At 39.1% G+C, this 13,086-nt stretch overlaps 2 protein-coding genes across 3 annotated transcripts in view; both read right to left on the bottom strand.

Annotated features, from left to right (window-relative positions):
• Positions 1-75: 75 nt before the first annotated feature.
• Positions 76-6,937, bottom strand: LOC103380442 (kinesin-like protein KIF3C). Of its 2 annotated transcripts, XM_017035019.2 has the most exons (8): positions 4,559-6,937; positions 4,376-4,477; positions 4,151-4,273; positions 3,043-3,161; positions 2,779-2,895; positions 1,992-2,106; positions 1,062-1,237; positions 76-955 (listed from the first exon to the last, which is right to left on the bottom strand). In XM_017035019.2, the coding sequence occupies exons 1-8, from the start codon at positions 5,939-5,941 to the stop codon at positions 808-810; spliced, it is 2,283 nt and encodes a 760-aa protein (XP_016890508.1). In that variant the 5' UTR covers positions 5,942-6,937; the 3' UTR covers positions 76-807. The 2 variants fall into 2 exon arrangements, with proteins under 2 accessions (XP_016890508.1, XP_016890501.1); XM_017035012.2 differs by having other exon boundaries at positions 76-1,237.
• A 139-nt stretch (positions 6,938-7,076) lies between these two features.
• The window catches only part of hadhab (hydroxyacyl-CoA dehydrogenase trifunctional multienzyme complex subunit alpha b), an 8,041-nt gene continuing 2,031 nt past the window's right edge, over positions 7,077-13,086 (bottom strand). Inside the window, exons 5-21 of the mRNA XM_008312448.3 lie at positions 12,785-12,791; positions 12,416-12,554; positions 12,187-12,306; positions 11,650-11,752; positions 11,382-11,504; positions 11,158-11,276; positions 10,998-11,054; positions 10,805-10,914; positions 10,476-10,610; positions 9,764-9,935; positions 9,575-9,661; positions 9,331-9,471; positions 8,843-8,911; positions 8,404-8,599; positions 8,209-8,323; positions 7,880-8,025; positions 7,077-7,750 (exon numbers count right to left, since the gene is read on the bottom strand). Coding sequence (XP_008310670.1) covers positions 7,605-7,750; positions 7,880-8,025; positions 8,209-8,323; positions 8,404-8,599; positions 8,843-8,911; positions 9,331-9,471; positions 9,575-9,661; positions 9,764-9,935; positions 10,476-10,610; positions 10,805-10,914; positions 10,998-11,054; positions 11,158-11,276; positions 11,382-11,504; positions 11,650-11,752; positions 12,187-12,306; positions 12,416-12,554; positions 12,785-12,791 — 1,985 coding nt within the window. The 3' untranslated portion in view covers positions 7,077-7,604. The remainder of the gene's footprint in view (positions 7,751-7,879; positions 8,026-8,208; positions 8,324-8,403; positions 8,600-8,842; positions 8,912-9,330; positions 9,472-9,574; positions 9,662-9,763; positions 9,936-10,475; positions 10,611-10,804; positions 10,915-10,997; positions 11,055-11,157; positions 11,277-11,381; positions 11,505-11,649; positions 11,753-12,186; positions 12,307-12,415; positions 12,555-12,784; positions 12,792-13,086) is intronic.

The following is a 13,086-nucleotide window of genomic DNA, read 5'->3' as shown; positions in this document are numbered from 1 at the left end:
TACACTCTTCAACTGTGACCTTAATGCTGAGAGGTGGATTTCAAATAATAAAAACAGAAGATGGGTTTGGGTTCATTTAGGTCTTTTTAATTTGAGTAAGCAAATGGATTTGCACAATTTCCCAACAATGAAAAAATAAGGCAGCAGATCAAAAGAGCACTGCAAGCTTTCTTTACACTTTTTTTGGCTCAAAATTATGTTAGCTTCAAGCATTCAAACATATAAGCAAATCAGCTTTATAAGCAGAGTCTGGATCCTCATCTTCGGCATCATACTCTAACAGTAACCTCCCTGTCTTTGGAAGAAAGAAAAAGGTTTATTTCAAAAAACCTTTGCATAATTAAAGTTCAGTGTGTAACATTTGGGTTGTTAAATGGTTAGTTTTGGAATGTTCTATGTGTGTAGGTGCTTTGAGAGAAATAAATGTTTATGATGCATAAGAAAATGCCTTTTGGTATTTTACAGAATGTGTCTTTGTTTATGCCAAATCACACAGGAAAAGCAAGCAGCACAACATACAGCACAGACAACCCTGATGATTGATTTGTGATATTAAAGATAACTTAAAAGACATTTAAGCCATACCTGTGCTATTTGGTTGTACCAATGTAAGCCAACAGATATGATGTGGTTCAGTAAGCATAAATACAGAAAACAGGAAAAGACCAGTTTACAGATTATCCACTCCATTCGGTTGACAGGCATCTTTGGAAATCAATGAAGGATGTTCCTCTTTGCAGCAAAGTGATGACATGCACTCAGCCTGGAGTATGTTGGAGCTACCATACACAGGTGAATGGACACATGTTAAGGGCTGGTGTCAGCTGGATCCTCAAGAGGAAGATAGGAAGCAGAAGAAGGTCTCCGTCTGCGCGACGGAGAGAAGCTCTGAGATGCTGATGTCGGCATTGTGGAGGAAAATGATGATGATGATGATGCTTGTGCAGAATTCCACCTGTAGACCACAGTAAAACATCATATAGAGTTGACAGGCTGTATGTAGATGTATGCTCACAAAGGCAGCTGCAAACATGAGAAAATAAAAAGACTGTATTTCTTACCAGGACTGTGATTTCCTCACCCGCGGGTACGATGTGCTTCTCTCTCTAACCGGAACATTCAGAATATGCTGGATCAGCCTTGGGGAGAAGGCCCTCTCCAGGTGAGCTCCATTAGGGTTCAAATGAAACATGGTGGGTGGAGACATGTCCAACTCCAACAGCATGATATTTTCAGCCTGTAAGAACAGATTTGAAAAAAAAAAAATTCCATCCTTTACCTGGTTTCCTGCTATTCCACAATTAAATGTGTTTTTAAACATTTCATCACATAGGTTTAAGATTATGAAAAGTTAGCAAAGATTAGGCCTAGCATAATAAATTAGTCAAAAAAGCAGCAGAATAAGCTAAAATGTGTTAAAACAGACATCAAAATATGTCAAACAATACGATTTATTTTACTGTATATGTGAATTTAAAATAATTATCATAAAAAATAACAAAAAGCAAAGGGAGCAATAGTCAAAAGGTAAGACACAAATAGTCACCATGCAATGACAGAATCAGAATATAAATAGGAAGAATATAGGAACGTAAGAGCCAAGTAGATAATACATTTATTGGCTGTTACAGGTTAGCCAGAATCACAGGGAAAAAGTAAAAGTAAGCCAAAATGATAGCTAAATGTTGACCTGCAAATTGCAAACATTTTTAAAAAATGTTTTATCTTGGTAAAACAATTAAGAACCTGCCTTGGTGATGATGCAAAATGGCCTTCAATTTCAATACATGAGGACAGAAAAACCCCAACAGCAATAGTAGAAGCAGTGGTAGAAAAATAAAATCCCATCCCTGGTCTTAATAAAGGCATTTTTGAACTACACATTAAAACACTGTTGATGTACAGTAGATCACTGGCATAAATGGCAGCATGGTGAGTTGGATGGTTGTCATGGCGACACAGTTTTTCTAACACTTTATAAGAACACTGACCTGGTATCTGAATGGAGCCCCTGTAGCAGTGACAACAGCCATCTGTGCATATTGGCTGATTGGCCTCTTGTATCCCACAGCAGAGAGAGGACGTTTCTTTACCCGAGTGGATGCACTGAAAAATATACAGTACATAGGTGTGAAAGGTGTGGCTACGTCAGCTTTTTTATGTGAGGTGCATGTACGTAAAAAGTCGCTGAAAAGACGCAATCATGCAGATTTATTTACAGATTCCACGTTAAACACTGTACTGTACTGGCCATCTAGGTTAAAATAATCATATTGGACTTTTGAAAAACTTAAACAATAACAATATTAATATCAATAATTTTGAATTGTATTCCCTTTTCTCGACTCTTTACACCAGGATAGAAAAAATAAAGGTAAAAGACTAGTTATCTCAGCTAGTGTTATTATAGGCATAGCTTTAGTGTCCTCTTCTGGTCAGATCCTGTCATAACAACAACTTTTCAAAGTTTCATTAAAGAAATGTAAAATATGACTAAATCACATACATTTAACATCAAAGTACATTTCTAATTTCTAAATCTGTTTCTGATTGGATGTTTAAAAATAAACTAAGTCTTTTGCAATAAAACAATTTGAGTTAAACAATTTAAACAAGCATTCTGAATGCATTGTGGCTTTGTGTAATTAGTATTGCAATAATAATTATAGATTTATACAACATAATAATAGTTATAATTATTGGGAGGAGTTGTTGTTTGATGAAATGCCTACACTCTAGCATTTCCAGTGTCTTCGGTGTAAAAACGAACCCACTGACCTCTCTGATGGTAGGACAGGCTGCAGCTTCCACTGATCCTCCTCGCTGTCAAAGTACAGTCTGTTCATAATCTTGTTTTTTTCCTCAGGAGGAATAAAATTCTCAATCAAGAGATATCTGCAAGAGTTCAGACAAACGTGTGTCATTTAAGAGGAGACAAAGAGATTGAAAAACGACAAATTATCATCAAGGATTTCGTCTTTTGCACACACACGCAGACATTACAGTGACATCGTGCTGCAGTGTCGTGTGTGCGACACTCACTTGAACTTCAGTTCTCTGGTGAGCTCATTCTGCGTCTGCTCAAGCTCCTGTCTGGTGGTGATGTGTTCATCCATGACATCTCTCATCTCTGCCTTCACCAGCTGCAGTTTGGCAAAAATCTGTAAACAGCAGGACAGGACTTCAGACCTTTAACAGTGCCGTCACTTAATGTGTAGTCAAGTGAAGATGACGTGAGACTACGGTGTATATCAGCTGGAATGGAAAGTGGCAGACCTTTCACTGATACAGGCTAAATTCATTTTAATGTCCACCAGAAGGCAAGGAATTTAATTATTGTTGTACAGCAAATCAGGACGCACGAGGCCTGTCCACTATAACCTGTTTCAGGGGTGTTTGGATCCATGTTACTAACTTAATTCCAGGCTAATCTTTAGGATTTTTTTTCTGGCTATTTTAGTCTCTTTTTGCTCTGTTATGCTAATAATCAACCCTTTTGACAAGCTAGAGACATCTAGACATTTGTTTGAGTAAATACGTATATATAGATATCTTTGTGTTAGCTATTGGGGTAGTTCTGGTGTACTTTTAGATAACCTTTAGCTATTTTAAGTCAACTGTTAAATATTTACCAACTAAACTTTTTGTTAACAAAAGTTTCTTGTTTTTTCATTGACTTTTTTAATTGTCTTTTGGTTATTTTTTTAATTATTTTGGTACACTTATAAAGGATATATTTGCAAAAATTTATAAGTAGATGCCTACCTTTGCTTTGCTGATACTATTGCAAAAGTAGCTGCCTACCTTTGCTTTGCTGATACTATTAGCTATTTTGTTTAAAAAAGTTGGCTAAATTTAAATAATAATTCTGTCTGAATTTAAATTAATAGACTTTTAGCTAACTTTTAGTAATTGTTTCCCAATTTCTTGCTACTACTTTTAGGCTAACATATGACTAATTTGCTCTTCTTTTGGTCAAAATACATGAAAACCTTCCTGCAGTCTTCAATCTTTCAGTATGTATTTTGATAGGATCCTGAAACCAGAATCATGATCATATAAAACACATTTTCAAAGAAATTTACAAAATGTGTAAATGGCTGATTTTTAAAAAAAATCATACAAAGAAGCTTCACTTTCTTTATCTTACCCTCCTCAGCTTCTTTGTCTTCAATTCCACCTCCTGCTGCATGGTGGAGAACGTTTCTCTCATTTCTAAGGTCTCCTCATCCTGCAGCATCATCTGCTGCTGGATCTCTCGTTCTCGTCTTATCTGCAAACCACATTTAAACAAATCAGCGAAGTCACAAAATAACTCCGTGAATCCACAATCTAACGTTCCTGTAGAATAACGTGATAATAATCCATGGAGGACCTGTTCTGAAATCTCCTGCCTCTTCTGCTCCAGCATCTTCTGTTGTTCATTGGTGTGATCAATTATAGTCTTTCCTCCCACCAACAATTTGCTCTCCATGGTCTGAGAACAAAGACACATTAATAATTCATTTAATTTGAATTAGCATATAACGCTGTTATAGCGAATATTCACCACCAGTACCTGATACTTTTCTATGATCTTCTCCAAAGCCTCCTGATCCCACTGTAAGTCTCCGAGACTTCGTCTGTGCTCATGCAGCGGCTTCAACCTTTCACCACTTCCAGGGCAGATTAAACTCTTGGGCCTGTCATTATGATGTTTCTCCATTGTTTTATCCTTCCAAACCTCCTCATCCATTTCCTTAAGGATGTCGTCCTCCATCCCAGCCATATTCTTACTCAGTCTTCTACTGTTCCTTCTCATCCTCCTCTCCTTTGCGAGCATCCCTTGTCTCTCCAGCTGCGCCTTCAGACGTGCAATCTCCTCCTGAAACTCCCTCAGCAGAGCGTCTTTGGGGTCCTCGTTGATGCGAGGCTTGTTCTTGATGTTCTTGGCCCTGCTGGCGTACCTGAGTGTGGCCAGGGATTCATCAAAACATTTGTGCGAAGGCCCCACTGTGGCGATCATAACCGTCTTTGCGTTTCCCCCCAGTGAGTCTTGAAGCAGGCGGGTCAGTTTGGAGTCTCTGTACGGAATGTGGCTGCTCTTGCCGTCCACCAGCGCTGAAATGACGTTACCTAACGCTGACAGAGACAGGTTGATTTTTGCTGCTTCCTTCAGTCGCTTTCCTTTGGCCCCAGACTTGCTCTGACGCTCACTCCCTGCCAGATCAACCATGTTCAGCTTTCCAACCCGGATGTGGTCCTCACCGTCTGGCCCCACCTCACTGCACTCCACGGTGACGACAAAGATGGCATGAGATCTGGAGCTGCGCTCGTTGATGTTGGTGAACCCCACAGACCTGGACTGGTTTCCCATGTTCATGACATGCTCAATCTCTGTGGCGTTCTTGGTCACGACAGCGGATAAGTCCTTGACGTAGACCCCGAACTCTGGATTCTCTTTGAGCTCCAGCTTTCTGTTGTTGTCCTTGCACAGCAGATCCCTAATCTCCTCCTGGTAGATCTCCAGATAGGAGGACCGCACCAGGAATTTCTGATTCTGAGTCCTGGAGATCTGAGTGAAAATGTGCTGAAATGAGTTGGGTATAACCCCTCTCCGTTCCACGTCGTTGGAGACCCCCTGCATGGTGTGCGTTTTACCTGTCCCACTCTGTCCATAGGCAAAAATGGTTCCATTGAATCCCTGCACCACCGACTCCACAATAGGTCTCACCGCATCATCATAAATGTCCCTCTGCTTGGACTCAATGCCGTAGACAGAATCAAACGTGAAAACCTTCATGGGTTCCTCAGGTGGAGCCCTTGGTTTCCTGATGGTGATCTGGCCCAGTTTCTCGTCCACATCCAGGATGTTTTCACACCCTGAGAGCTCCTCTCTCCTGCTGAGCGGCCGACAGCGGACCACCACCCTCAACGACTCACTCTGTTTGGTCTTAGACATTTCCTTAGCTCAGAAATAATAAATTCAAAGAGTAAACATGTGTACGTCACAACAACACATAGCCATCATCTCTGAGGGGCGATGGCCGCAGTTTTGCCTTCTCTCCTCCACACAGGTGGCGATAAACAGACAGTCAGACAAACGGACACACCTCATGTGAGAATCCGATCAGCGAAACTATCCTCATCATCTTCGTCCTCCGCACGCAGCATCTTTACCAAAGATGACAGAAAACGATGACAGAAGGCTGAGAATGTTGACAAGTGATGCTGATGCTGCCGGAAAAAACTGCCGCCCAACCCACGCTCGTTCTCCCACTGTTCACACCCTGCTCTGCGGACAATGAACACAGACATGTGACCTGCTCAGCGACAGAGGATTGGAGCAGAAAACCACAGTCACGCTCCGATTCTGTTATATTGATTTATTACCCTCAGACTAAATTAAACAATGCCATCAAGTTAAACCATCAACTGTTTTATTACATAAGGTGCTGTGGTTTCATATTCACACTCTGAAATCAACAAGAAAATAAACATCATTAAAAAATAATGTCTTTATTTTTGATGTCTTTTAAACAGGCCCACTATTTTTGATATACAAAGGCAAAAGATAGACGTTAAAGGGCTAAACAATCACACATTAGCTCAAATAACTAGAAGTACTTATTTGAGCTAATGTGATTAAGCTAAAAAAAGGGCAACGATTGCCGAAAACTCGAAAACATTACATAATTTATAGACGTTAGCCATAAATTTAGCATATCAACATAATAGTGGTTACAATTTTGACAATAACAACATACATCGGAAATTTAGCATGTTTAACGAAATGAACTTAGCCTATCTTTAGTAGCAAAATATGTAATTCACTACTGTTATAATGTAAACAGAGAATAAAAAACTCTCAAAGTTAGCCAAAAACTATTGATAAGAAAAACTAAATCAGATTTAAAATGAATCAAGAAAACTTCTAAAAGGTGATGAGCCTGTTTCGTCTAAAATTAAAATAGCTCAAATGTAGCCAAATAGCTTTACTCGAGCTAAAAGTCGATTCAATGGTAAATACATACTATTGCCAAAAATATCCATCTATCTACGTATCTAATGAAATAACTGGAAAATCATCCAACAACTTTTTTAGTTCAATAACTAAAAAACTTTATTTAAGCTTACATCATTTACATCACCGCTCATACAGGCCAGAAAATCTTTTAATGTACACAAACAGACACTTGCTGGAGCGGACAGGCTGACATTCATCGATAACATGTCAAAGTTGGAAAATATTTTCAACGTTTCTGCCCTTTTAGTGTCTCAACACAAGTGGTGTGTAAATAATAAGGCATTATATTCTTCCCACTCTATACATGATTTAGTCAATCAATAATTTTAATAGTACAAAACCACAGAAATTATACACAGCTGCCAGTTTATTAGATACACATAGCATGAGCATACCATGAACTGACATACTGTAGATACCACTGTACTCATTTGATAGAATCGATTTTTAGTTAGTTATTTAAGTGCAGAACATCAGGTAGTAATACCAAGTGTACCTAATAAACTGGTCCCTGGTTACAGTTTCAGAATGTTTTTTTTTTTCCACTCGTGAAGGTGAAAGTTCTAATCTGGAACTAAGGGCGCTCTTGGTAAATGTGTCACTGATGAAATTTCTTGCTGGGGTTGTTGGCGTGATCGAGTAAGAGTTGGCAAGGAGTGAAATGATTTCCGTAAACGGCCTCGTATCTTCTCATCTTCTCCACCAGCTTGTCGGCACCAAAGTTGTCCACAAATCGGAAAGGTCCTTGAAGAAGAATTTGAATTAGAAAAGACTGATAAAAGTGTTTCAGGACATTCAACACTATGTTAACAAAAGTTAAGGAGGGTTGAAATTTAAATAACAATATCAGGAAAAAATGAATTGAATTCTGACCTCCAAGACATGGTGGGAATCCTAGCCCAAACACAGCACCAATGTCTCCTTCCAAAGGACTGTTCAAAATACCCTCTTGTAGACACATCACGGCCTCATTGACGAAACGAGAAACAAGCCTGTACTGGACGTCTGAGTCTGAAGAACTGTGTAATATACAATGACAAGTTATTTGTACTTTAACATCATAATGAAAAAATGACAAGTCAGTTGGCCAGTTTCACAACTTATTTGTACTTTAACATCATAATGAAATGAATAAAACAAATCTATCTCACTTCTATCAAAAAATGAAATTCTTTCAATAACGATTAGCTTAATAAACTTACACAGCAGGGTTTGGTGACATTCTATATTTCTGAAGGACTTCATCAATTTCTCTGTTGACCTCTTTGCGTTTCAGTCCAGGCTGGTAGACGTAGCAGCCCTTTCCTGATTTGCGTCCTTTACAGAAAAACAAGCAAGCGTTAAATGATCAAATTCAGAAGTATGTCTGTAATAGTCAAGCACTGTAAAGGCCCTACCCTTGAATCCTAGGTCAACCATTGTCTTCAGAACTTCTACATTTCCACCTCCAAAGCGAGAACCAAAGGCTTTGCCGAGATCTTCTGCCACGTGGGCAGCCACGTCGATGCCGACCTCGTCAGCCAGCGTGGCTGCACCTACAGGGAACCCGAAGCTTGTGGTGAGTCCGTCCAACTTCTTTGGGTCAACTCCTTCCTGTGAATGTAAATAATGAACGTGTCAGTACTGGCCTGAGGGGGGTTTCAGAAACTATTAAAGTAAAGCTTGCAGTTTGATTGGTTAAAACTATTGCATTTCATTTCACTAATAAAAAACCCCCAGATGGAAACACTGCAGTGTTTTAAACAAATACTCAAAGCTTTGGGCTTTTATCACATGTGGTAAAAGGTCCTAGATTAACAACAGTGTGTTGAGCCACTACAGACTAGTACTACAAACCTGAAGTACTCGCACAGCTTCAGCCAACATTGGAGCCAAACACCTTGTGGTGTAGAAACCAGGACCATCCTGTAACACAATCATTTAAAAGTTACTGCAATTCAGTTGAAACTCACTAAAATTTTTTTAATTTATTCTAAGTATCAAAATATAAAAAATATTTCATCTTTTTCCACTAGAGCCCACAAACAACTGCTGCAGTAGCAATGATAAGGTTCACTCATTCACACTTAGTTTAACACATGAAAAACATGTCTTTCACCAGGGTTCTTCCAGCTCAGCTCAGCATTAATGTAGAAATGAAGTCCGGTGGAACACAGCGTTTTCCTGTTTACTTGGGCTGACAGTCAAAATGCTGTATCAGCACCTTTTTTAGCACAGGTTCATGATGTCAGCCATTCACAGAGCAAATCCTTATTTAGTAGGTTTATCTAGGTTCAAAACCTGCATATATTTGCTATTTTAGGGGAGACAGCAAACTCACTCACCCCGACCACGATGATGACTTTGCCCTGCTTCAGACCCACAGCCACAGCAGAAGCTATGGTGTCCTTTGACGTCTGCTCAGTGCTAATAATCTCCAGGAGCTGCATCTTGTCGACTGGAGAGAAGTAGTGCATTCCTATCACCTGAGGACACACCAGCGACATTCAGCATCATTTCACATTTAATTTTAATACATTCAAGTGATGCTTTATTAATTAACAAGGCTGTGGGGGGGGGAGTACGAACCTTGTCTGGCCTCTTGCTGGCAGCAGCAATTTCCTTGATTGGCAGTGCGGATGTGTTCGTGGCAAATATACAGTGAGGGGGAACGACCTGTGGGGAATTTTTATTTTTTAATTTTTAAAGAAGTAACGGTGTAAAACTTCTAAGGGTTAATGATCCATGTAACCAGATGGTGCTGTTCTTCACACTTACAGCCTCCACCTCCTTCAGAACGGCATGTTTGATTTTAATGTCCTCAAACACAGCTTCAATGACCATGTCGGCTTTTTCGAAGCCTTTATAATCCAGTTGACCCGTCAAGTTGGACAGAATGGAGTCCCTCTGAAACGACGTAATGTTCTTTTTCTTGGTCTTGTCATTCAGCCTGGGAGCGCAAAAAGAGTGAAAAGGATGGTCAACATTTACAAAAAATATTACAGTTGTCACTTTGTTACAAGTTAGCAGACGTTCTCTGCTAATTTTGAACGTTCACATTTGAGGGGTAGTTCCAGTACTCCTCAGACTGTTTGACATAATAACAGTGTGGTCCAGAAGGGGGTGCTCTAAGCCTAGGCTTGGTTTCTCTCTTGGTCAATCAGTGAAAAACAACAAACATTTAATTAGTCTTCTGTTATTAAATGTATACATTAAGGATTTTTATAACCAATATCAAAGATGTGTTTTTTAGTTTTTAAGCCATTCTCTGTAAAAGTATTCTTAACTGTTCAGAAAACTCCAAGTAGATCTTCTACCAGCAGCCTGTGTTGTACCAACAAACATGTCAATAGCCAATTTAGTTTATAATTTTTTTATATGTTAATTTTGAGTTTGAACTACAGTAGGTTGTTTTGACCATGTTGACGTGCTCAAATCTGTTTACCACAGTGAAGAACATTTAAATGTAACGTGATACATCTGAGCCCACCCTTTATAAACCTGCTGCTCTCCTCTGGCCAATCCAGCCTCAGTGGTGTCCTTCAGGATTGTGTGCATGCCTTTGTCTACTGTCACCTGGGCAATACCTGCTCCCATGAGACCTGCTCCCAAGATTGCGAGAGTCCTAGTGACAAACAAGACAGACACAGACATTTAAGCAATCAAATAAGAAAACATGAAAGTTGGACAAGTCTTTAAGTCAGAACCACCTAAATCAGTGGGAACAAAGGGCCAACTGTAACCAAACAAAGTGGTTTTAAAGTAATGATGTTAATCGCTGTAAATAATGGAGGACTCATTTTTGAAATATTCACTTACTTCACTTCTCTTTGAGGTGTTCCAAAGCGGTTCTTTTTACATGCTACTTGACCATGGTACAGACCAGTCAGTGCTGCTGATTCTGAGGTTTTTGCCAACTGACCAAAATTCTGCAAAAGCCAAAGACATGTATTTAAATAAGGCAGTACAGCAAACTGTTCCGATGACATACTGTGAACATATAAAAGCTCACCTGAGACTCAGCCAGGTATCCAGCTGCAGGGCCCTGTTCCACTCCAGTTTTTACACACTGAGGAGCAGAAACGATAAAAAAACCCCCCTCAATTTCATAAACAATCACATCAAGTTGAAAACAGTTTCGTTTTGTGTACTATGAATGAGCCTTAACTTACATCAATGATTTTCAGAGGTGCTGGATAGAGACCTTTACTCTGCTTCATCACTTTACCGTGGACAGTGTTGTAAATTTGATTCCGCACAAAGCCAAAGCCCATGACGTAGTCCTGAATTTCTAGGGAAAAAGTATATTTGCATTTTCATAGTTTGTATTTATGTTTAAATAATGTGTTAAAAGACTTTATGAAGGTCAAAGATCAACAACTGTTCCACGTCTTACTCTGCATCATGCCCTTCTCTTTACGAAGAATGATTTTCTTGTTGACGATTCCTCTGGCGCATTCGACCGCGACTTCCTCCAGGTAATCAATGGTTCTCTCCTCTGGACTCTTTAGACCAGGTCCTAGAATATGAACAGGATTATTAACTTTGAGGACAAACAACGGCTAATGTTTATTTTTATTAGTCAAATTTAAATTAATCCAATGGGTTAGGAATTACTTCAAAACATTTAGAAAACCGAGTTGCGAGTCATGTTGTATTATTACCTAGAGGGTCTACAAGATGGTCAACAAGCCCCATCTTCTTTGCTTTGTCTGCTCTGATATTTCTTCCTGTTAACATCATGTCAAAGGCACTGGGGAGACCGACCTGAAAGTGATAAAAATGTGTAAAAGACATCAATCAGATACTAGAATTTGTTCTATCTCACGATATAGACCGTACATCCAACATGGCCTTAACCTGCATAATAACCCTGCAACCTTCAACACAAAAAGCGACATTTTTTGTATCATATTTCCTCCTAATAAAATTCACCTACAGCCGCAAATACATTTCAATCAAGAAAATAGTGGTATCAAGAAAATAACAAAGAATGCTTATTTCTGCATGCAGGAAATTATTTCAATCGTTGTATCAAGAAAATAACACAGAATGCTTATTTCTGCATGCAGGAAATGATCAATTTCAAAATAATAGAATTCAATATTTAGTTTGATACACTTACGTGGTCACCTGCAGAGATACAAAATAAAAACATTTGATTAAAAAGCCTACTTTACAATTACAGTTTTTTCACTAACCATTTTGGGGAGTCTCTGAGTTCCACCAGCTCCAGGTAAGAGTCCCAGCATGACTTCAGGAGTTCCAAGGACTGTTTTCTTGCTCTTTGTAGCAACTCTGTAGTGGCAGGCGATGGCAAACTGAGAAACAAAAGGGAGACAAAAGAAATTGCTAACAATGGTCAAATATTCCCAGGGCATTAAATTGACATTAAAATAATGCTGAAATGACTCAATATTTTTGTCTTACCTCCAGACCTCCTCCTAAGCAAGAACCATTAATAGCGGCAACAATGGGCTTTGAAGATTTTTCAATCTGCTCAAACATCTTCTGGCCTTCCTGAGATAGTTTGGTGACCTCCTCCACACTGTTGCAGCCTTGGATCATACTGGAAAAGAATTACAAGGAATCACAATGATATGAATTAACACTAAATGTTTCGAATGTGACATTGCTAACTAAGAGAGCCTATTTACATTTAGCCTGTTGTGTTGTTTTCAGTCCGTTTATCTTTGTGTGGATGACATGTTTGCAGAATTCTATTCTCAAATAGCTGCTGCATGGTTTATGGTGAGTCTTAGATAGACGTATATATATAGATCCATATATCTGTTCAACTTGACATGTTTTAGTCAAGGTCTGCTGCTGGTTTCGTACTGTCTCCTACTTATTTTACTATAGGACACATTCATTATAATTTGATCACATGTCCTGCCCTGTAGCCAACAAACATAGTTCTGATTGGCTCTTGACCTTACTTGTTTCTCCAGGTTACACACAGAAATCAGGGCTAATTAGACTTTGTCCCGACCAGAATTTTTCATCTTCTTTTTTTGACTAATGGATCAATACATTTCCACATCATCATTTAGCCCAACAAAACTTCATATTTAGTTTTGTTTGTCAAGTCATTGACTAAG

The sequence above is a fragment of the Cynoglossus semilaevis genome, chromosome 1 (genome assembly GCF_000523025.1).
Source record: "Cynoglossus semilaevis isolate Cse_v1.0 chromosome 1, Cse_v1.0, whole genome shotgun sequence".
Taxonomy (NCBI): Eukaryota; Metazoa; Chordata; class Actinopteri; order Pleuronectiformes; family Cynoglossidae; genus Cynoglossus; species Cynoglossus semilaevis.
The sequence above is the reverse complement of the archived record's forward strand: the minus strand, read 5'-3'. Positions and strand labels throughout refer to the sequence as shown.